Source organism: Barbus barbus (assembly GCF_936440315.1).
Source record: "Barbus barbus genome assembly, chromosome: 29".
NCBI classification, from domain to species: Eukaryota; Metazoa; Chordata; class Actinopteri; order Cypriniformes; family Cyprinidae; genus Barbus; species Barbus barbus.
Window position 1 is genome coordinate 19,798,593 of NC_136757.1, and position 24,026 is coordinate 19,822,618.

General features: G+C 38.8%; 2 protein-coding genes across 3 annotated transcripts; both read right to left on the reverse strand.

The window, feature by feature from the left end:
• Positions 1 to 282: 282 nt before the first annotated feature.
• On the reverse strand, positions 283 to 14,077 carry LOC306848997 (MAP kinase-interacting serine/threonine-protein kinase 2-like). Its single transcript, XM_079383807.1, has 14 exons — positions 13,882 to 14,077; positions 12,534 to 12,701; positions 12,095 to 12,185; positions 11,615 to 11,716; positions 11,366 to 11,463; positions 9,045 to 9,124; positions 8,859 to 8,932; positions 8,615 to 8,719; positions 8,212 to 8,267; positions 7,921 to 8,016; positions 4,105 to 4,299; positions 3,818 to 3,982; positions 3,673 to 3,713; positions 283 to 3,580 (listed from the first exon to the last, which is right to left on the reverse strand). Exons 2-14 carry the CDS (start codon positions 12,582 to 12,584, stop codon positions 3,307 to 3,309), a joined length of 1,428 nt encoding a protein of 475 aa, XP_079239933.1. The 5' UTR covers positions 12,585 to 12,701; positions 13,882 to 14,077; the 3' UTR covers positions 283 to 3,306.
• Positions 14,078 to 18,340: 4,263 nt separating this feature from the next.
• On the reverse strand, positions 18,341 to 23,460 carry LOC306848998 (MOB kinase activator 3A-like). Of its 2 annotated transcripts, none has more exons than XM_079383809.1 (4): positions 23,246 to 23,460; positions 21,669 to 22,142; positions 19,582 to 19,784; positions 18,341 to 18,893 (listed from the first exon to the last, which is right to left on the reverse strand). In XM_079383809.1, exons 2-4 carry the CDS (start codon positions 22,084 to 22,086, stop codon positions 18,864 to 18,866), a joined length of 651 nt encoding a protein of 216 aa, XP_079239935.1. In that variant the 5' UTR covers positions 22,087 to 22,142; positions 23,246 to 23,460; the 3' UTR covers positions 18,341 to 18,863. The 2 variants fall into 2 exon arrangements, with proteins under 2 accessions (XP_079239935.1, XP_079239934.1); XM_079383808.1 differs by having other exon boundaries at positions 22,964 to 23,419.
• Between the last annotated feature and the right edge of the window lie 566 nt (positions 23,461 to 24,026).

Consider the following 24,026-nt stretch of genomic DNA (forward strand, 5'->3'; position numbering starts at 1 on the left):
TTGCAACAGACTCTCTAAAGAAGCATTTGGCCCTGTAAAGTAAAAAAAAAAAAAAAATCAGCACTTCTCTACTGCAGTTCTAGCCATGTTGACTTAAGTGATGCACCATGTGACTCATGCTCCGGTGATAGCGACAGGTGCGATTATGTCAACAGGATCAGTCAGTTTAGAACCTTTTCTAAGAGATTGGTCTTTATTAGAAGTGTCAATGTTTGTGATTCTGTGTGAGGTAGAGGTGGGACTGATAAAGTTCAGTTTTACAGAAACACAAGACTAAACAAGAACATTGTTTAAAGCATTTTATTGCAGTTTTGTGGTTTTATTTTGTACAAAACAATACAAAATTGTCACAACAGTCATAAATGTAGCTTTGAGTGAACTGCAGTCAACCACATGGTACAGTAAAGTGCTTTTTAAATCAATACCTGTTGCCCTTAAATGGAGACCTCATTTCAGATTTTCCCCAATTATTATTTGACAAAGTTTGGAATTTGGAAATGGACAAACAGTGTTCTTAAGCGTTGCTGACAAAACCCCCAAAACAATAGCCTTCAGACTAGAGGGTCACATTAGATTGTAAAAAAAAAAAAAAAAAACCCAACAATTGTGCACCTGAATACTTTCATCCCAATAATATTTGGGTTGGGGAAAAAGAAAACAAAAAGGAACTTCATATTAAGATGCTTGTTTATAATGGCTAAAATTGGGCTGTGTAAAACAGGAACATTTAATGAGAACTTTCTACACCCCCAACCCAAATTGTTTTGAGAATCCAAGTCAGATCTGTTAATACAAGGCAACCCATAACTACATTATGGGTAAAAGAGTGGTGAATCTTTTGTCAGAGGCACACAGGCTTTAGAGGACCAGCCAAGCGCCACAAACTCTTCAGAAAATACAAACCCAAACACTTGGGATATCTGCAATATACCAAAGCTAAGGAGAAAGATAAAATACTGAACAGAAGTGGCGGAAATGGTACTTTCCAGACCAAAGATTGCTTTAAATCTCAGTTTATGATTTTTTTTTTGCCATTTGTACATCGTAGCAAAAGAAGTTTCCTGAACAAAACATGAGGAAACCGCTGCACATACAATTCAAGTCTTACTATAAGACATAAAAAACCCACAAAGATGCATCTGTAAAAAGATTCTTAAAGAAAGAAAAACAAAAATCAATGAAGGTTACAATCAGTGTCATAATAATCAGCATAATGGGCCCTTCTAATCCAAGGACTGCCATTAGGTTTCTCAAAGCATCTCAGAGCAACTACAGAATGGGCGACACTCTGAAAACATTCAACAGGATCATATGCTTGGGTGATTTGAACTCCCATTGGTGACACTAATGCTTGCAGAATTTATAAAGACTTGATCTGAATCCAGACGTCTGGACTCAAATGTTCTCTGCACCTCGGAGAGGGAATGATGGTCTGTGCTCAGCTCAACCAAGTATGCGGTGTCTTATGAATTGGCATGGGAAAGGCTAAAGCTGATTCACGATCAGCACTACCAGACACCGCAGTGCATTCGATTCAAGAAACGAGCGCACTTTGGCAAAAATTGTTGCGTCTTACTAAAACGATCAAGCCACAAATGGTTTCTAAGAGAAAAGGGGAGTTTGAACAACCCTGAAGTCATTTCCAACGCAAGAACAAAAACAGTAAAACATTAGATCTGTACAGATTATATGACTCCCTGTCTTTTTTCCTTCCTTCGTTTTAATTCTTCCTTTCTCCCCCTAACTCCAGTCACATTCAAATACACTCTTCTCGCTCTTTACAACATTTAAAATCAACATTAATAAAAGTAACAAAACTATAAAAAAAGGAAAACGTTCCACCTGAACAGCACCTGCATAAAAATAAGATAGAAAATAATATTCTTTCAATAAAAAGTTAAACAAAGCTCAACAAAGTTTGAAACATCAGTGTGGCACACTCTGTATTGGAGTCAACCATTAACGTATAAAAGACGCCAAGTAAATTTTCTTAGACCATTTCACTCATACAGCTACATTTTCTTGGAAGACTTTTTTTTGTTTAGATTTTTTTTTTTTTAAATACTTTTGCTGGAATGCTTTTTCGATTTTTTTTTTTATTTATTTTTTTAGTTTTACGTTACTTGAAAATAATCTCTTCCTCCCCTCTTAATATTTATATAGTTTGCTTTTTGGTGGCATCCACAATCTGACAGTTCAATATTTCCATACCATAATCACCCCCTTAAAGTGGGGTACTCTCTGATACCGACCATTGTCATTCATGTAGTCACATTGTCAGACGTGTGCTTGTGCAACCATCTGGTCACTTCCCAGCGTGCACTCAATCCCAGTTGTGCTCGGAAATGTTTATAGTCACTCTTATCGGTTATTAATAAGATTTGGGTGAAACTTACAGGAAAAAGTTAGTATCCTAGACATCAGTTTGGATGCATCTGATGCTGCAATTCCAATTGGAGTCTTGCAAAAACCTCACATACACCCTAAATCAAATGCATTTACTGGTTCCTCAACTAGGGGAACCTATGTCTTGAAAGCAGACTGCTGGGATAGTCTAGCTATAAGGACACACTCTGGAAGTGCTTGAATAACAGAGAAAAAAAAAAAAGCTATTCTTAATGGTCAGGGGGATTTCTTGATGCAATTACTAGGCTGTGGGGGAAGGACAGCAATGCATTAAGTTAGGTGAGGCACTATTATAAGAGCTTCGCTCCACTTATACGAGATCTCTTCTGAAGTAATGCAAGTCATAATAGCCTTCATCAGGGTTGCATAAGCACATATCAGCATCTTCAGTGTCTGCTGAAGGGGAGGGGGATATATGCACATACACATACAGGAAGAACTTTCCTGAAAAACAAACGCAGTTGTATCTCTCACAGAGAAAATTCACAGTGGATCCAGTTGTAACATAGAAGCAGCACAAAAAAGAGGTTTGGGAAGGGGGTGGGAGGTATTAGACCTTTGGTGTCTGAGCTGGTATTTTACGCTCTACCTTTAGACAAATTTCCGAATGGCTTGTGTAACCCAATCTCTGTCCTAAACAGAGTCCAGTTCATTTGCCTTGAGCTCTCAAGGAAATTCCCATGCTGTCGAGAGCTGATCAAAGTGCTGTAGGAGCTTTTGCTCCAGTGCTTAAAGAATCAAACTGGATTTGCAATAGGCACAAACTGAACCATTGTGTAGGAAAGGACTGGGTCCCATTCAAGTGGGTAGAAGAAACGGAGAGGGATTTGCACAAAAGGTAGCCGATACTTTGTCCATTTGAAATTGGAAAATTATTCACAGGGAACCCAGCTCAACCGATCAAGCACAGTCTCCCACAATGACCAGCGGTGCCAGGAGCTGCCTGAGCTCGGAGGCAGACACGGGCGCTCCTTTCAGCAGGCTACTCCTCTGTCTGCGCTTGGCCAGTTTGGAGTTGGAAGGAGGGGAGAGGCGCATGGACGTGGCACTGGCTGTAACAACCTGAGGGGTGTCCTGCAGCTGCTGTTCTTCTAGGTCGTCTTGTTCGGCTAGTTGCCGGTTCATGGCAACAGCCTTGCCCGCAAAGAACGTTAGGTCCTTAGTGCTGCTATTCCTGTGAGCATGGAAGGAAAGGACAAGGTTAGCTTGATGAGGAAGCTACAAGCTGCATGTACTAGCAGAAAAGCTGGCACAAACTCAGCTTACCTTTGCAGCAGGATAGAGGAAGGGAGACAGTCAAAGGCACCCTGGAGAAAGAAAGTAAAAAAAATAAATAAATAAAAAAATTCATGATGATACGGTCTAAAGTTACTAAAATGACACTTAGAAGTTTCGTTGAAAGCTTCCTTACCCCTTGTACCCAGGGGTGCTGGAGAACCTGAGCAGCACTGAGGCGTTTCTTGGCGTCCCGCACAAGCAGTTTGGAAATGAGGTCTTTGGCACTGGAGGAAATATGAGCCCACTCTTTCTCTGGAAACTCATACTTGCCCTCCTGGATGCTCTCAAATAAGGTGTTCTAGAGAGAGAAAAAAAAATAAATCAAAAAGAAACAAAAGATGAGTTTTATTCATTGAGCAGCACATGAATATGATACTTTTGATGTAGGTTTACAACAGTGCAACAAGGTGTTTAATGTACCTGACACGCTTGACAAGGTTCTCCGTTCTCCCATCCACAGTCGCTTCCACAGCGGCCCACGAAGGGAGGGTAACCGCTCAGCATGATGTAAAGGATGACGCCCAGGCTCCAAAGATCACAGCGCTTATCGTAGATGGTGGCCTCCTCGTTGAAGGCTTCCACAACTTCCGGCGCCATGTATTCAGCAGATCCACACTAAGGTGAGAGAGTAAGAAAAAGAGGAAGAAGGGGTCAGAAGAAAGTAATCAACTGGCACCTGGGTCGTTTCTGTCACTGAACTGGCAGTCACATTGGCTGTGCACAAAAAACAACAACAACAAAAAAAAAAAACAATAAAAAGTGCATGTGTTGGTTATGTACTGCATATTGAAATGTAGCTGCATTTCAATTTCTACAGTTTTCACCCCCTCACTGTAGACACCCTTGTTCACGTTCTTGCATTCAGCTGATAAATGTCATGTGTTCTGTGGGACCCCTAAGCACGTCTGAGACCGTCAGCGTGAGAATCACATGGTAAACAGTAGACTGCGCCAAGCTGGTGTGGGGGGTTGACGACAGATTAACTAGTTGAATGCTAGTTCACTAGTTCTTGCTCATGAAGTGCTTTGTGCAGCAGTCCAGATGGAAAATGCGACGGTGGCATACAGCACCTTAAATGAAGTAACCACATAACGATTGTTATGTCACAGATGGAGGCGGGGTAGTGAGTCATGCAAGCGCAGCCTGCTTTGTTGGTTCGGGCTCCAACCGCCTCTGCCTAAAACTAGGTCATGCATTGGGACAGGAAAAAAATGGATTGGCGTCCCAAAAAACCCACATACCATGCTTTATTACATAACAGCAACACACACTCAGTGTGCAGCAACATCAGCTCACAGACCCACACATCTTTGTTGTAAAAGGATAAAACCTCTCTGAAGTAACGGTTCAATAGTTCAGCAGGACAAAGACTCTTCTAGAAGGATCTGGGTTTCTTTTAGTTTTTCTCAATGGGCTGGGCCATCTTGCTGCATTAAGCCCCTATAATTATGCAATCCAGACTGAGGTCAGTGTTACAAAATAACTTGCTTTAGCATTTTTTCCCCAAGAGATCACAAATCCCAGAACTTGTATCAAGAACTTCCCTGAATTCATACACTTCAGTTCTAACGCATCAAGGCCAATATCTGAACCCTACATGAATTGCCCATATAACAACTTACAATAATTTACACTCATAAATATGTTATCATACAGGGTTGAAGTTCAAAAGTGGGTATAAACCAATAATGCTGTAAATCCAATGACGGTATGACCAACCCCCTCTGTATGTTTTCACAGGTGTTCAAGTGCATCACGGTCATGTTTTGGTTTGTGTCTCTGACGTTAAAGGAAGCGGTCGGCCTGCTTTGCTAGTCTCTTTTGTTATCCTCAACCCAGCTGCCGTTGTTGCTCCACCTCCCTGCACTTATGTAATGCTATTTCGCAGTGCAGGAATCCGAGTGCAGACAAAAGCTTCCACTGTTGCACCCAACCCCCAACGACACGGCTGTTTTTGCTCACCGCCTCTCAATACCCGCACATTCAAGTGAACACTTCACAACCACCCCCAACTCCTGAACAAAAGACTTTCAGAAAGAACAACCAATACAGAGCTAAATATACATTGCTACAGCATGTAGCTAGTCAGTTGTGTAACTGTATAGAATTTCTAGAAACCAGGGAAACAGTGCGACCTGTAATTAGGGCTTATGTTTTGCAGCACTTTCCATGCGTTTTATAAAATCGAAGTATATTCCTCTGGCTTGCTTGCGAGCCTATCTCTGTGTCTTTGAGATAAGTGGGAGGGAGGGGGGCCTTGAATGATAACTGCGCGCGGATTTTCACTTTCGAGATTAACTGCAGCTGTAAAACTAGCATAGCATTGCATCAGTCACTTGCAGACACTAGCATATTATATCTGGGGCTTTCCAAGGAAGGACAAACTGGCTTGAGCAGTCGTGCCGTCGGTTCATGTGTTTTTGTGGTTGGCAGTAAGGCATGCATCAGCTGAGCGAGCGAGTCACCTATACATGTATGAATTTCCCTGCGGTTATAGGTTAAACACACAATATAGAAGTATACGCAGTGCAAAACTGTCAAGAGAAAGCAATTTTTCTATATGGGTCAGGAAGTAAAGTACATGCACTTCTCAGAAATCATGACTTTCTTGAAGCATTTATGGTACGAGCACCCACAAAAGCCTGCGGTAAGAGTAAAACGAAAGAATTATTTTAAAAAAGGGAAAATTCTGTAAGCGGCAAAGCAATCTGACAAACAAAGAATTAATATCAAGCTAGCGGTGAAAAAAACTCTGATAAGATCCTTGGGATCCTGCCCAAGAAAAACATGTTGAGTGCATGACCAGAGTGCACTAGATGCTCCTCCCTCTTTCATCCTCCCTCTCACCAAACCAATCACAGAACAGTTGCTAGGTGTGGGGTGGTAACACTGACTGAAAGACTAATGCCCAGACAGGCTTGAGGAAATCCACAGAGACAAAAACAAATGAGAAATGGAGTCTAAACTGTGCTTAAGGGAGAAGGTATGACAGGAAATTGGAGCACAAAGGCCCAAAATGTTTGTTTGGGTTGAATTCTTGTCCTCCCTCATGCTTTCCACAAGTACACGAGGAATTGAGAAATTGGAACTATATAAACACTGGCTCAAAGTTTAAAAAGCACAAAAGAACTTTTTGATCAACATTCCATCCATTTCTGACAAAAGGAGTCGCATTTCTGCAACTCTGAATGAGTGCATGCTTCTTGAAAAAATGAAAGTAGCCAAGAACAAAACATTCTAACAAATCTGTATCTAGAGGCTTCAAGGTCTTTCTAAGTGCGCAACTAGGACTGAACTGTTAAAGGGATAGCTAACCCCCCCAAAATTAAAAATTAATGTTGTTCGAAACCTGTATGACTGTTTTTCATTTACACAAAAGATATTTTGAAGAATGATTTAACCTTTTTAACTTAAAACAACACTGGATCTCACTGACTTACATTATATGGACACAATGAACATGGACAGATTTTGTGTTTTGCAGAAGAAAGTCCTACAGGTTTGAGTAAATTACAGAATTTTATATACACGCAATGCATTCAATCAAACCCTCTCCCCTAAAGCAGAATCACACGAGACTATCTGCCCATCAGCAAGTACACATTGTTTACTGACTAGATAGACTAGAACCTTTCACCATTCAGTCCACAAATCGTCTTTTCAACAAGCTGTTGGATCCAACTCGGGTTAGCCCCATGCTGAGAATTTCTCACTATCCACCCTGCCATATCACCTGTTCTAGCCTGTCTTGCCCCATTTATTCAAAGCCGTGAAGCTGAAAACAGATCTTTTTTTACACGCACAAACTCAAGAGCTTAGAATAATGAAGCCCATTTCAAATATTTTGAAAGAGACAAAAATTGGTTTTAATGTAAATATTGTAAGCCACAAGTTAGCAACAAGTTTAAGTCAATATAGACAAATTAAGAGTGGACTCAATACTGCTGCTCCACTATCTCAAAACAGAGTTTGGCTTCTTTAAATTTGGGGTCATAAAACCATTCCTTTATCACCTTCTTTAGAATGATTAAATCAGCCAATCAGAATGAGCTACTCTACTGACACCACTCAACATCGACCAATTGCATTAAAGCAGGTCCTCCCGATAAGAAACGACATTGACAGTGTGTATATCTTATCCATAGACTTCAAAACAACAGGGAGACGGCCGTTAAAAGCTTATGTTTGTTTCTCAGTCAAATGCAATACTTTGTTTAGGGTCACAAAGACACTTACTGGAGTGAGGAGCTCTGGAGTGGAGATGGGTGAACGGTCACTGTTGAGTTTAATTCCGCTGCCAAGATCAAAATCGCATATCTTCACAGGCGAAACCTGCAAGAAACATCAACAGGAAATCAGATGAAAAACATTTCTTGCTCAAAAATGACTCCATCCACAACTGCTGAGCATGACTGAGTGTTTACAATCTGCTTGGAAACCTCAAATCATCTGATTAAACTTTTACCACAAACGCAAAGTATAGTCTGAAACTCTTACTAGGCAAACATACTGTTGTAAAAGACTCACCCTGTCCTCGTGTTCACACAAGATGTTTTCAGGCTTCAGGTCTCTGTGGGCCATTCCTGCAAAACCACAAACACAAGTCATGCGTTAGTCGTGTTGGTATTCAGGCTAAGTGAGGATTGTCGACAGGGGCAAAGATAGGCGAATGTTTCCAAAACAGCTTGTTGCTAAGTGCTACTAAAATTAGCTTTCCCCTCACCCAATAGTACTGACAGGAATAAAACATCAGTCCACGACTTCTAGACATCTAGTGTGTATCCCTCAAGCTTGTAGATGAAATATGACTCGATACAATTTCCAACAACCCCCATAACCTCCCCTTCCCCAACTTCCTCCATGTGTAACACCATCTTCTTTTCTCCCTTTTCTAGGCCTAAAGCATTCTTCCTAGTCTGCGTTCTCGTACCTTTATTGTGAAGGAAGTACAGTGCACTCGCAATGTCCTGCACCACAATGCTGGCTTCCTGCTCGCTGAAGTATCTCCTCTTGTGAATGTGGGCCAAGACAGAGCCTTAAAAAAAACACATGCGATCTTCACATTCCAATGGAGGGGGGGTCTCAATTTAATTACTCATGGCTGGTCTTTGGGCCCAGGGGAGACCGAGTAGGGTTTCTCAAGAGTAACATAACACTACAGAAAAAACACGTACCTCCTCTCAGCTTCTCAAACACAAGGTAAAACTTGTCCTCCTCCTCAAAGAACTCGACCAGCTCCAGAATATTTCTGTTGGGTGGACAAAAGACAACATTTTGAGTTAAAACAAACACATTGCCACATTAGAATGCACAACTTACACATTTTTCACTGCCTGTGAAAAGAATAAAGAATAGGTTACCTGTGCCCCTGACACTGGTACAGCATTTCCACCTCTCTGAAAACACGACTCCTGCTGTGTCCTGGCCTTTTCTCAATGATCTACGAGATGAAAAAAAAAAAAAAGTGGCAGGTTAGGATCAAAGCCATACGAGAAACAACATCCTAAAGTGACAACCTCCACTTAATCTAAGAGACCATCTGATTACAAATTAACTTCCAAAGGTAATAAAGAGAGCTGTAAAGTAATAGTTCACCAAAAAAGTGAAATATCAAGTGTTTTATGCATGATATGCATACATATATAAGTTGATTTGCAAATTGAAATGTTTAATGTTGATTTTGCCTCCACTTTCACTGTATGGAGAAAAAAATACTTTTGGGTTTCATAGAAGAATGAATGTCACATATGTTTAGAACAACATGAAGGAGAGTAAAAAATGAATTTTTATTCTTGGATGAAATATCCCCCCAAAAAAAACTACATAAAGTTTTTAAAAAGTGACAATGAGGAGCCCACACCATTCACGTAATCCCCGAGTACAACAACCAAATGCACAAGCAAAAGTTACTGTTTACATTGAATCACATCCTCCCCCATGCGAGGCCTCTGTGTTTTCCTGACTCTGTGCGGCTCTTCCAGCTCCCTGGATTAGCAGTGAAATTGAGAGCATGCAGACGAGCACACAATGTGTATCAGGGTTAAGAATGAGGCCTGCGGGCCAGCGCATTCCCAAAAACCCCAGTGCTGCTGCCACACGGCTGAGTCAGCAATCAATCTACTCAAAAGCCACTAAAAAATAAATTACTGGGTACTATAAATGCTTGAGGGAACCTGAGGGATGTGGTGACAGATTTCACCTAGTTGCTTAAGTCTAAACATGTTATTTTGCTGCACAGAAAAGTTTACAATATGTTGGCAAATACATTGTATGCTATACGATGCAAGTGAGAGTGCCCATAAATCTCCATGTTAGCTTTAGAAGGGGCCCTATAGAGTCTGACCGCTGTCTGTAACTCAAACCAAGCTTGTAAACACTACCCAGGCCCAGCTGAGGCGACTACTGGGGTTGTTTTCATTCAGCCTTTCCTTTTGTTCAGACCGGGACGCCACAGACCCCCCCCGACACAAACTACGCAAAGAGGAGGAGGGGGTTGGCAGGACATCTGGTGAGAGTTGTCTGAAACCAATCCCAGCATAAACTGACCTAATGCTTGTAACGATCCACCCCCTCAGGGATTGAAGCACATCCCTAAATCATTATATCGGCTTTGTGTGGCTGGCTTATACGACCACCTTATATTGAAATAAAATATGCTATATTATTTCTCTTTAGAAAAAAAAAAAAGCATCTGTTAAATGTAAAAAAAGTCAATTAAAAAGAAGGAAGACAATTTTAAAAATCTGATAATATTAAAATTAACAAAATATTGAGTTTTTAATTAAGTTATACTGTAACAAATCAAAACATGCAAAATTTCACAACAGTTGAGCTTCCTCAAATCGGTAAGTTAAAAACAAAACATATTTCTGGCACACAATGTACATTTCCTAATATGCTTTTGTTCTAGATTCCACAATGTACGAGAAAAAAAAAAAAAGTAGGTAAACATTTAACTCCACCCTAACAACCACTTCTTTTGAGGTTTATGTTTCGACAGACTTGCCAGTACATTATGTTCCTGGCATGGTACAATCTACCAGCCAATAAGAACGATGAACGGTAAGAGCATGTGACCATTCCGTTCTCTGATTGGTTGGCCTTTCATCCGGTCTAACAAAAACAAAGACTTTCCGCTAAGTCTGCTCTGTAACTTGTAAAACTACAGTAGCACAACAAAGGGATAATTCAAACATCCGTGTCTGTGAACAACAACATCACTCGGTTAAGAGAAAACTGCTTAGATAAACTACACAGTAAATACTATTCACCAATCTTTAAAAACATGTTACATAATGAATGCTGTAATAGTAAGATTTTCAAACCCAAGTGTGCATCTCATAAGCATGGCCTGAGCATGACCTCACCATCCACAGCTTGCAGGAATCTAGCATGCCCTCACCAATCATATGCAACAGTGCCAGTCTGCACAAAACAACTACAGTCACATCTGCTCGTCAAAGACGGAAATGTCATTCCCGTAACCCATTTGATTCAATTTCCAAGAGACGGCTTCAAAGGGAAAGTCCTTTCTAACAATAGCTCTTGAATGCCTTATTTGCAAGGACGCTTCTCATGGAATATCGGTTTAAAACAATGCAACTGCTATTTTAAGTTACACTGCATTGTCACAGATCATGTTAATTAAAATTTAACACACGTAACCTGTAAAGCATCTTACCTTCACAGCATATTCTTTGTGGGTGATTTGGTTGATGCAGGTCTGGACTCTGGCATAGGCCCCTTCTCCCAGCACCTCATCTTGCAGTTTATATACATCTGAAATCAAAACAAAAGTGTTATTACACTACTGAACCCATTTGGACCTGTCAAACTGTAAAAGTATACTTGAATAATTTCCCTGGTGAAATCTTTAGCAACCTTAGCTGTGCAAAAATAGAAGATGTCGCCCCATCTGATATGCACTTACCCTCAAATCGCCCTGAGAAGCTGTCTGTTGCCCTGCATCTCTTTTTCTTCTTGTTTCTCTTTTTGGCATCTGGGATGTCGATGGGCTGGCTGGATGGCATGTCTGTGTGTCACAACAGAAAACAAATTCCAATAAAAAAAAAACTGATATGCTGTCACACAAACACTCACAAGACAAGTCACCTTTATTTTTATAGCACTTTTAACAATACAGATTGTGTCAAAGCAGCTTTACTGTTTTAAATAGGAAAATAGTGTCAATAATGCAAAAAAAAAATTTATAAAAAGAGAGATGAGAGCCACAGAGAGCAGCCACAGAGAGGATCATACTAAGAAAAAACAAGCAGATGGTATTCATCCCTAATCTTTAAATGTAAAATATGTAAACATTGGTGCAAGGCCATGAATCACAGGCAGAGCTTTCAGGTCTTCCTACTGGGTTTTCCATAACAGTTAGATAAAAAAAACAACAACAACTTACCAAGTCGGGCGGAACAATCAAAATTGAATTCAGATTCAAGGAGATGGGATCCTGTTTTGGAAAATTCCTCAGATTCAAAGGGATTTTGGCCCTGGAGATTAAAAAATAAATAAATTATATAATATATATATAATTAAATTATATATATATAAAATTCAAGACTTCATCAGTCATTTGTTAAATGCCCTGCTTATACTCATTACTAGGCTTCTAAAGAAAAACTTAGGGCCTCTTGGCATTCAGTTTAATGTTTAATCAATGTCCTAAGACCTCTGATACCCTATATGCAATGGAATAAGCCTGATCTCTTAACTCGTCCAAGTATAAATAAATGAAAACATTTGTGCCTATTATGTGACATGATCCAACGCCTGATGCCAAAACAATTAAATATTTATTCATGCAACAGCAGTAGAGATGAGTGAGATCACACGCTCACCTTAAAAGAGCGATGGAATCCGGTAATTTCGGTGATCTTGTTCTGCACCATTTTGTTCTGATTTGTGGGACTGGTGGATGGCGGCAACAACGGTAGTCTTAGCTTTAGTGATAAACTTCACTCAGCTAATCCAATGTCTAAGGAACCGTGGTGCTTTAAACGGGGTACCTGAGGGGGGAAAAAAATTGTTTAGCTTTATTGTAAATCTGGGCATGTATTTAATTACACACTAAGCACTATAACACTTAGCTAATTCTTACAACTAGTTTTTAATAACCAAATGTATGCAAAGTGATAATTTGTTTATTATTACCCTTATGCCAGTAAAAATGATCATTATAAAGATGTAAAAAAGGATGCAGAATCACCATAAAAGTAGTCCAAACGACTCATGCATATCTTACAAATGTACTTTGCTTTAGCTTTGTATGAGCATAGACCAAAAATAAGTCGTGCACCTCCAGTGAGCTAACATCTACAACAGAATCATTAACTCATCAAGTGAGTTGAACTCGAGAACCGGATCAGTCCGATTTATGAACGAATCATTTAGCGCAGCCCAGACCGGTGTTAAAAACAGGATCAACAGAATCGATTCAAATGATTCATACGTCTACTTCTCATGTACATGCATTTATTTCGGTCTGTTTTTACACAACAACTACAGTTTTATTCCAGAAAACTTTGGAATCAAAATTTGAGTCGTGTGGACTACTTTTATGCTGATTTGAGTTATTTTAGAGGCTTTATATTTTCAGTCACCAATCATTGTCAATGAATACAAAGACTTTCTTCCAAAATGTCCCCATTGTGTGTCCACAAAAGTAAGAGTTATAGAGGTTTGTAACGACATGAATTTAAGATAAAATGTCACAATTCTCAATTTTGAGGTGAACTAGCCCTTTAAATCGTCACCTCAAACAGATAAATTAAGACCACAGGCGCAGTAAACGCAAGTCAAGTCACAAGCAGAGACATGCCCCGGAGACTTGTGCCAAGAATACTCCAGTAGAAAAGGCTCGCTATTTCCGTCCGTTATCCAATGAACGTCATACGTTATTTCCTTTAGGCGACTAACAATTTAATCACAAACACTCATGATGTTCAAGATCACCACACTGAATCCACCAGCATCTAAATCAGCGTGAAGAAACGCAAACCTCCGAAAGCCATATCGCACAGCACTATATAAACTGAACTAAAGTCATTTCTAGACATTCCCAGATATCTGCTAACAGTGAACCAAAATCCAACCGTTGCGCCGCATCCTTCAAAATCAAAACCACGGTGTTTTTGTTGAGTCTGCTCGTCTGTCAATCCCGATCTATCAGTTAAATGTAAAGCTTACCCCGTTGTTGTCTTTAAAGCTCCAGGCTTGACGCCGTTGTATGAGCCTCTGCTTCGGGAGCAGCAGATGGTGGCCGTGGGCGGTAGGGACTAAATTTGTGGAAGGTACAAAAAGACATACGACGATCTTCGGTTTTATAATCTCACGCCCCTTTCTACCCACCTCCTTTCAGTTAGACCAGCCCCCTTGTCTCTGTAAACACGTACCACACACACGCCACACCAACAGAGAGAGAGAGAGAGAGAGAGAGAGAGAGAGAGAGAGAGAGAGTCACGTGGGCTGGTGACGAATGTTATGATTGAAGCGCTGCAGTGCTTTAGTCTATTCCTTTTTATCTCTAAAAGTTTAGAAGCCTTTTAAACCCGTATTGGTACCGTAATAGCAATGCACTCAAAAGTATGATGAAGACTCAAATGTCCTTAACCCAAATCGTACGTCTTGTGTATAACTAGTCGAGCTAGCATTCATTCTGCCTGATGCAATATTCTGCAACAGACACACTGTCAAAAACCACAAATGACTAAGTGTGAGTTTCTAAACAGCTGGTAAGAACTGGTTTTCTATCAATGAAATATCAAAGCAATAGCTAATAATGATGACATAAATTGTTCATTCCAAATGAGTGATTAGATATTTATTTTATTTATTTTTAGTGTAGTTTTACTTCGAAACTATTTACACTCAAAATTGCTCTAAATTTCACAAATAGTTACAAAGTCACGACATTAACACTGAATTAAACGTGAAAATTAAGCCAATGTGTTTCTTATATTACAATTACACATGCAAACTTAGCCTATAGTTTCATAATAATGTATGAAGTTGGGACCTACACCTGTGTTGTTGTTTTTTAACCTAAAATATTAACTTTACTATAATAATACTATAATAAGATTTACTCACTGAGATTTAAAGTTAATATTTCAATAACATAACATGTTTAGTTTTTCTGATACTGTTTGGTCACATGTCATGCAGATAAATAGGCTGTATATTCACACACATATTTATGTACAGGCATGCACACGATTGTGACACCGACACGTTTTACAGGCATGCTGAGTCGGAGATAGAAGGTCAGGAGTATATCCTCACGCTGGTGTTAATGAAAGCTTTGATGATTTTGATCCCTTGAATGAGCCAAGAGAAATGACTGAGATATGAACCCCAGACATGGCAGTTTTGATACCCAAATAATTTCAGATTCCATACAGTGTACACTGTCACAGAGACATAGTGAAACTTTCTTATCCTAAACTCACTAGGTTATGTCAATAGTAAAATATTATGTTCTTCAGTGGCTCAGGTTTTATTTTCTCAGGTAGTCAAATAAGTCAATGCCACTTAGAGCCATTTGGGTCCAAGGGACATCTTGTGACTTCACCCTCCCTCCTGTATATCTCTCTGGTTGGCCTCTCAGTGTGTTTTGTCCTATATATTCAGCCATGAAAACAGCCCCAAAGATTACGCAAAGTTCAGAGTGAGACTCCAGAGGAAAGAAGCACATGATGAAATGCCAAGTTATGTTGAAAACAAGCCACGTGATAGAGGAGGGGCAGAGGGTACTCTGGGTTAACAGAGTGGGGCCTTCGCAAAAGGGTCCAAATGGTATTCTAACTCTTCATTGGGTAGGAATGCATAACAGAGTCAATAACAGCAGTACACACATGTACATCTCAAAGAGGGTGGAATCTGATTGGTGAGGTTCTGTGGGTGTGTTAGAAAGAGTAATGTCTGGTTGTTCTGTATGAAAGAACTAATCTGCATTTGAATGTACAGTGCAGGAACATACGTGACATTTTTGTTGGGGAGGAAAAGAGGAAAATGGAGAAAGTGAGAAAGAGAGGTGTTTGTATGATGACAGTGGAGTGTGAAAGTGAGAGTGTGTGTGCGTTGGTAAGGTCAGGAGTACAAGGGGCATAAACTGAAAGAAAGTATTGTTTTTATACGTGTTATTCTAGCCGTCTGTATCACAACCTTTCTCTAAAATAGTCATATTTAAAGTCCTCCGCACCAATATTAGGACACCCTTGGTTTTAGTATCCGAAGAAAGTATCATTAATGAATAAAACTTCAAATTAAACGGAAAAAAAGGGCCAAACGTACAGAGCTCTACTCAAGTGCGACTAGGTTCATTAGCTCGTCACGTGACCGTTCTGACAAGGTTTGGCTAATTAAAGAAACTAATAAAGTTGAAAAGTTTAGTAGCAAAACCGTAACAGTGGAGGAAACCATGCACTTCCTTTCTCCTCTTTAATGAAGAATTTTGTCCAGCCCTAAAATATTTTTCTGATTAAGCAATGTGTCCTGGGTCCCTATTGGCAAGTGTGCTTTTTTCAGTTTCTCCTAGAAATCCTCCAGGCACCAAACAACAAACCCAGAAACTGAAAATACTAGTGGAACAGATGGAAAAATATTTGCATGCCTGAGAGAGTCAGAATAGTCTGAGTTTACAAAAGAACAAAACAGTGACGTAAAAACAACAACTTAAAAGTAAGTACAGGATCACACTGAATTTTAATTCATTACATTTAAATAGCCAACAGATAGCTTATAGATAGGCCTATGTACGACATATATGTAGATATGTACTAAATGCCCTTAGATATGTATGAATAATATGTACTACGGATGTTTCTTTCATAAAACAAGTTTGTTCGATTTTTACCCCCCCTAACAATATTATTAAGTGATGCTACATGGGTTTGTGCAAAGATTTATTTTAGTTTTAGAGTCCCAGTGTTACAGTAGTCCAGTATAAAATAGCATATTCGAATCCTAAGATAGACAACCTTATGCAACATTTCCCAGCCTTGAATCAGCTTGAAGGTGCTAATGCTTGATCACAGCGCGCGCTGGCGTGTGTTTTCATCTCGTTCTGCACACTCTAGGAGCATGAGGTCAAAGCCCCGCCCACTGACGTACAGATTCCGCTCTCATTCCAGTTCTGGTACGTTCCGAAAGAACACAACAGTATCGTTATTGCGTTTCTTGCAGATCCATATGATTACACGTAGCACACGGCCAGGGGTTTTGTTTTGTTGCTGAAAGCGAAAGAAAACGTCTGTTATGGTGCGGATCTGTTGATCAGTATCGCAGGAATGTAACGGGGCAGCAAGCAGTGTTGTGACTCACTACTTAACCATGACATTTGTAACCCTTTCCAGCGACTATATTTAGAGAGTAATACATTTATTGTGTGTTTATCATACATGTGCATATTATTTGCTAAAGTAGCTAAGCTATTAAGTATTACGTGTTGGAAGCATATATTTTAAACTTTTTTATTTCCATGTAGCGCAGCTGTTTTCTTATATTTTACAGAGCAATGCTCTGTAAAATGAATCACTTTTAAGTCGGTTCTTTGAATCAGTCAGTCACACTCGTAAATTGATTCCTTTATGGACAATAATTATGTAACCTATGGTACATAGGCTACTATATACGGCCGTAGATTATGTTTATTTTTAATATTTCATAAAAAAATAATATAAATAGCTTACGTTCTCTGAACAATAGCTTTCAGTTTTGAGACAGCTTCAATTTGAGTTGATTACATTTGTGCATCAAAACACATAAAGTGCACATAAACTTTATAAACCATTTTTAGCAACAAAGCTTTTTGAATTAGCTTGAATCTGTAAGAATTTAACTTGGCTTTGGAAATGGGCATGACCTTGTTGCAGCGTTCAACGTCGGTGTTGCATGACACTAAAACACGCCCTCTCGTTAAAATGCAGAGACTACTGGAAAAATCTGGAATAGCGGGCAGATTGAAGATTGCGACATAGAAAGGTGATGTTGAAGTCAAGGGTGGAGCTCGATTAACAGTTAACGACTCCATCATCCAGATAAACTGGGGCTGAAGAATTATTTCCTCTAAACGTGCAACTCAGCACTTATTCAGCATGTAGACTGGTAGACAACAGAGCCGAGATCACTATAAACGCATTACACATTAGCTGATTAGTCGTAGTTAAAACGCTACAGAAAGAACTATTATTAAAAGAGCCTTGTCCACAAACGCAACCCCATTTCATAACCAAATTGTGGACCTAGTTTAATCAAGTTAGTGATCGGAGCACAAGGTAATGCAACATTTCGTCATCCAGGTCTGTGTTGTGATATGCTTTTATCGCCATCTAGTGGACAGAGACTAGAATCTGCAAGTTTAAAGAGCACAATTATTTCTGTCAGCCCTTTAATAGAGATGGCTAATCCAGATCCAACTCCTCCCACCTCACAATTACCTAAACCTACCCGTCTCCACCCCCTGATCCCTAAACCTACCCATCTCCACCCCTAAACCTACCCATCTCCACCCCCTGGATGTGGATCCAACCCCGCCCCCTGTATCTTTGTTCTGCAGTGAGGGGCTACTGCCTTTGACTGCAATCTAATTTAATTGTGAAGATTATGAGAAGACTGAGACAAAACCAGAAAAGACAGTAAACTGGAGAAACAGGATGTTTTTCATTTAAGACACAGATAAGCAAAAAATCCACATGACATACCAGGTTGTGAGAGAAAATGGCAGGGATGATGTACTAAATGATGTCCCAAATGTTTATAGTAGTCAGACATTAAGTGATTATGAGAACATGACCAGTAACCAAGAACAGAACCAATGACATACAGACAAGAGGAAGTGGTTTTAATATCTCAACGACATACATAAATATTCAAATATAATCTGTATGTTAAAGATTATAACAGTTCGACAGAACAAAAGGAATGATTCAGAACAAATTTGGAAAAACAAAAATAATCGATAATACTGATTTCTATTAAAAATACACTCCATATGCCTACACATGAGAATATAGAGAGATGTACATGTCTCTCCCTAAATAGAATATTACAGTACTTTAAAAGCGTATAAAAATAAAGTCTTTGAAAGTTTGTTTTTTGTTTCATCTGCTTTTAAATTGTAAATTTGCATGGTTCTGATCTGTCTGGAATGGAAAGGTCCGCTCTCTTTTTCAGTGGCACATCCGTGCTGTCATTTCTTTCTGTTAAGAGAAATAAACACTGCATGAGTGTGACTAACCATCACAAAACCACAAACTCATCACATATGTTCAGTCAGCTACCACAAGCTTTGTATCAAATAAAAAACAACCTGCCTCTTAAATTAGAATAATTTCTTATTCACTTATCCAATTAAGCATGTTGTTTTAAAATGTGAAATACAAAAAGATCATATAATTCCCTGTGTTTATATATACTTTACAGATGGAAACACACTATGAAACAAGCTCACAAGCTCCTGATGTCAGTAACAGGACCTGCGGGTGACACCTGATCCCACGGCACCAATTCAACTGTGACTACTGAGATAATGAACTGCTGCATCTATAGACGAAGGGTTTTTCTGCATTAGGAGCTCAGACGCTCATTAACTGCCTGTGAGAAAATGATAGAGGCTGGAATATCAAAACCGCTGACTCATCCTTTCCTAGTGTGGCCTACCAATTAGCAATGCCATTATAAAATGGGCTTGTTAGCTACTAATCATGACATGACACATTAGTGCTGGCTTCTGTATCAGTCGCTCTTTGTTTCTCGCTTTCTGCTCTCATTAAGTTATGGAAAATCACTCTGACATGTTTTAAAACCACACACACATACAGAGACACATGCACATATAATATAATATAATAATATTTGTCTATTGCTATCTTTTAGGCATATGCTTACCAGAGGTTCCAGCTCTTTGTGGTCTATGAGGCTGAATTCAGTAACAAAGTTATAGAAATGTTTGTAACAGGTGTTCACGTGGGCCTCTGCTCCCATCTGGCTCACGCAGTCAAAGTGGTGGATGTAGACGTGAACAAAGACTCGGAACAAGCGAGACAAGATCTTCTTTGCTACCTGCATGAAGGTCTTAGGGAATGGCGTACCTAAAAAGAAACAACACATGAAAAGGAATAACATACATGTTTCAATGTGAAAACAATCAAAAGAATGAGAACTAAGACACAAAATCTTTTTTTTCCCTCTTTTTTTTTTGCGGTATGGTAACATACAAAATTATATATACTTACATTTAAAAGTTTGGAGTCAGTAAGATTTATTTGAAGAAATAAATACTTATATTTAGCAAGGGCACAGTAGAATTGTTTAAAAATGACAGCATTGACATGTATAATGTTACAAAATATTTATTTTTTCCATTCATCAAAGAATCCTGAAAAATCTATCACGATTTCCACAAAAATAATACATCTTTCTTGAGCACCGAATCTGCATATTAGAATGATATCTGAAGGATCATGTGACACTAAAAACTGTAATAATAACTGCTGTAAATCCAGCTTTGCCATCACAGGAAGACATTTAAAAATATATTTATATAGAACAATTATTTTAAATTGTCTTTCACAAAATCTTACAACCATAAACTTTCGAACGGTACTCTAGGTTGAAGTGCAAGTGGGTTTATGAGGGTTAGTAATTTCTCACATCCTTATCAGGTCCTAACATATGAAACTACATCAAACAAGGTATTTGTAGATAAAAGACAGAACTGAGACGACATGTTAAGCATGCTGATATCATCAGAGGAAACAAGTGTGGATGGGAGGAAACTCTTTATAGCTTTCCTTTCTTATCCGTACGTCCATCTGGGACACATGCTACGATGGATTATAAATCGCAGAATCGTATTTCCCCAGCGCCGTATATTAATAGCATCCTGCGATCTGACCTGTATGCAGACAACCATGTCCTTATACACAGATTCTCCAACTGTCTCATTCCATTCTAAGAATCTGTTGCATTAGCAGACTTGACTAGGTCTATTTATATTCCACTGTAAATTGTATGACCCAATTTGAAAGGCACCACAGATGTCAGATGGCAGGTTGAGGATAATGAGACAAAGCCTGGGAAGTCAAACACTACACTTGACCATCCCAAGTTTTCTGCATATTTGACTATCTATACCTTGAATTGGAGTTTATTTATCATCTTAAATGCTCCTGCCAATGGTCAACAAGTTACTTTTTATATGGTGACCTATATGATGGCCATTTTGAGACATCCAGGCTATTACTAGAAGTGTCTTTAAATGTCTGCATAGCTCATTCTGATGACCTACAGAGGTTTAGGTTTGGAGAACTAAAAGAGAATAAATCAGTGTCAAAAGGTCCAGTACTAGGACATTTAAGCCACATTTTTGATGATTTGTTTTTCATTTCATACTGTATGTTCACTAAAAATCCTTTGAATCAATTATAACTAAGTTATGAGACAATATCTTGAATAATCCTTTGATTTTTGGTATCTGAGCAATATAATTAATCTATTTTAAACGGGACTTTGGTGATCAAATACATTTTCAGCTATTAATTAATTAATTCACTCCTTATAACACACTTAAAAATTAAGGTTCCAAAAGGAGGGGTTTGTATTGATGCAGTTGAAGAACCATTTTGGTTTCCCCAAAGAACCTTTCTAAAAACATTTATTAAAAGAATTATTCTTCATTAGTGTGAGGAATATTTTAATAACCTAAAGAACGATCTTGTGCAATGGGTAGGTTCCATGGATGTTAAAGGTTCTTCAATGAACCACTGATGCCAATAAAGAGCCTTTATTTTGAAGAGTATAAGCAAACTAACTCAAACCTTATCCCTTATCTACAGTGAAGCAAACAGTATAAGTTATGGAAGATTTGAAGAATAATTTGGGCTTTAAATCTGATTAACAACTAAACACATCCAACAAATCAAGGAAATGTTGGTGTAAACCCAAATGTTTTGTTTGGATCATTAGGTCCTTACCAACATTAGTGGGAAAGATCTGCTCATTGTTGATCTGGACCTCAATCCAGTCCATTAGCAGGCTCATGTATTTGGGTGCCGAGAGAGCGGTGGGCTTCTTGTACTTTTGCTCATCCTGCCAGCGGTACTCGTACTTCGGCCCACCGGACATAACAGGGCAGGTCTGGTCTGTGCAGGAGTCGCTGATGGTGCCGTAGATGAGGTTGATGCGGTTAAAGAAGTCCACCACGTGAACGGCCACCCAGTCATTGAGGTCTTCGCCATGCGGCAGCTGCACGGCCTGTTTCAGGTCCAGGCCGGCATTTAGGGACGCCTGTGCTTTCTTGTGCAACTCAAAGCGCTGCGTTCCAGGCTCAAACTTGCGCTTGGGCCGGAATGTTCTGTCCTTGTTGAAGACTTGTTTTAGGGCCATGGACATGGTTGCTGGGGGACGGGATGGTTGTGTAATGTGTCTAAAATGAGCCTTTTGATAGCCTGAAATGAGAAATTAAAGGACAGATAAACAAGGACAATATTGTGTGAAGGCTTTTCAGTATCACCGATTGAGGAAGGACGGATGCTGAATGAGAAAAAGGGAGAGAAAATAAACTAGGTCAAACCTTGTCTCCTCCAGGGTTCCCAGACTTTTTGGAAGAGGATTTCATTTTATAAGACGAGAATATATTATTTAGAATACAACAATATTATTTAGTGCTTAGTAAGATAAAATCAGGTTGCTAGGTTAGGTTTAGTGAGGGGAACCCTGGTAGACAAAACATTAAAAGATTGCTTGAGATTTTCCTTTTTCTTCTGGTTGTGACACTGAAATAACTTCATATTTTTCAACCAACATTTCATTCTTGCACATGAATTTTCTCTAACTCAAGGATTAATTCCAATCTGCTGCGCTTTAACATAAGCGGTAAAATGGCACATGTATTGAGAAGCAGATTTTCTCAGTTTAACCAGCTGAACAAACAATATATCATATATGTATAAAAAAAATAAAACTGGTCACTGAACAGGTTCTATACAGAGGTATTATATTTAGAATATTAGGGGAATTACTGAGTTTCCTGTTGGGCACCATGGGTGGCATTTACTGGCCAGGGCAGGGGGATTCCATCAACTTCTATAATATTTACAGTATATTTATTAATAACAGAGAACACATCTATTCCAAAAGTAGGCCTATGCATTTAAAATTAAAACATTTAAATAATTTAAATACCAATTTTTAAGTTAAATATACATGTACATACAATAAATAGCTATTTAAATGATTTTTTATATATTGTAAACATGCAAATACGTACATGTTTGTAAATGAATGGATGGCAGTAGCATGCATCAAAAGCGAAACAACATGTTGCGCGAGACGCTCCTCTCTCTTACACGGTAATTCCGTATGACGATGTCGTTTTTAATGGCGTGACCAGGACTGATAATCACACAAATTTAACTTTCAAATAAACATATAGGTGCGATGACAAAAATAACCTTTGTAAAATCGCGAACTGAATACCCAGAACGTACAAAATAACGATGTTGTGAAGCAAATGTTTTCGTAGCGTACAGTGAAGTTGAAGCAAACTTACCGAGCGAGCGCCTTTCTTGTTCCGCTTTGATGCTTTTTACACCGGCCTCTATTTTGCTCGTTATTCAAGAACGTTCTTGGTTATTGTAATTACATTGTATTTGCAATTGTTAAGGAGTTAAAAGGAACGTGGCCTTCGTACTGTAACAATTATTAAGTCCACACTTTCTAAGGAAACCACAAGCCCCTCCCTGCTGAACAAAGTACACTTCCTCTATTGAAACATCAGTGGAGCCTCTCCAGTCTGCCACTGAACATGAAGGAAGTGTATTGGATACAAACTAACATCAAAACATTTAATGCATCGGAGATATTTATTGAGAAAAAAGTTAAAAAGCAGTCGTTTAAATTCACATTAAACTAAAGTATTAGCTGGCAGACTTACTCAAGTGAATATTTCTTAGGGTAGGTTTATTTTTGAAAGTCAGTTTCTGAATAGACACATACCTTAAAATCACACCATAAATACTAATACTACTACTACTAATAATAATAATAATCATTATTATTAAATAAATAAATACATAAAATAAAATATAAATAAACTCTGTCGTTGGCCAGAAAAAGATGCACAGGTTATGGTGGAAGTTGTAAAGAATATGTCATCAAGCAGAATTTTTTGGGCTTGTCAGCTGAATTATAAATCAATAATAAATAGCACAATTGTAATTGGTAATTAAAATCAAATTGTTTTGGCTGATAAATATAGTAATTAATAATAAATTTGATATTTAAAACAATTGTGACAACCTGCTCCAGAGTATAATATTTATCAAAATAAA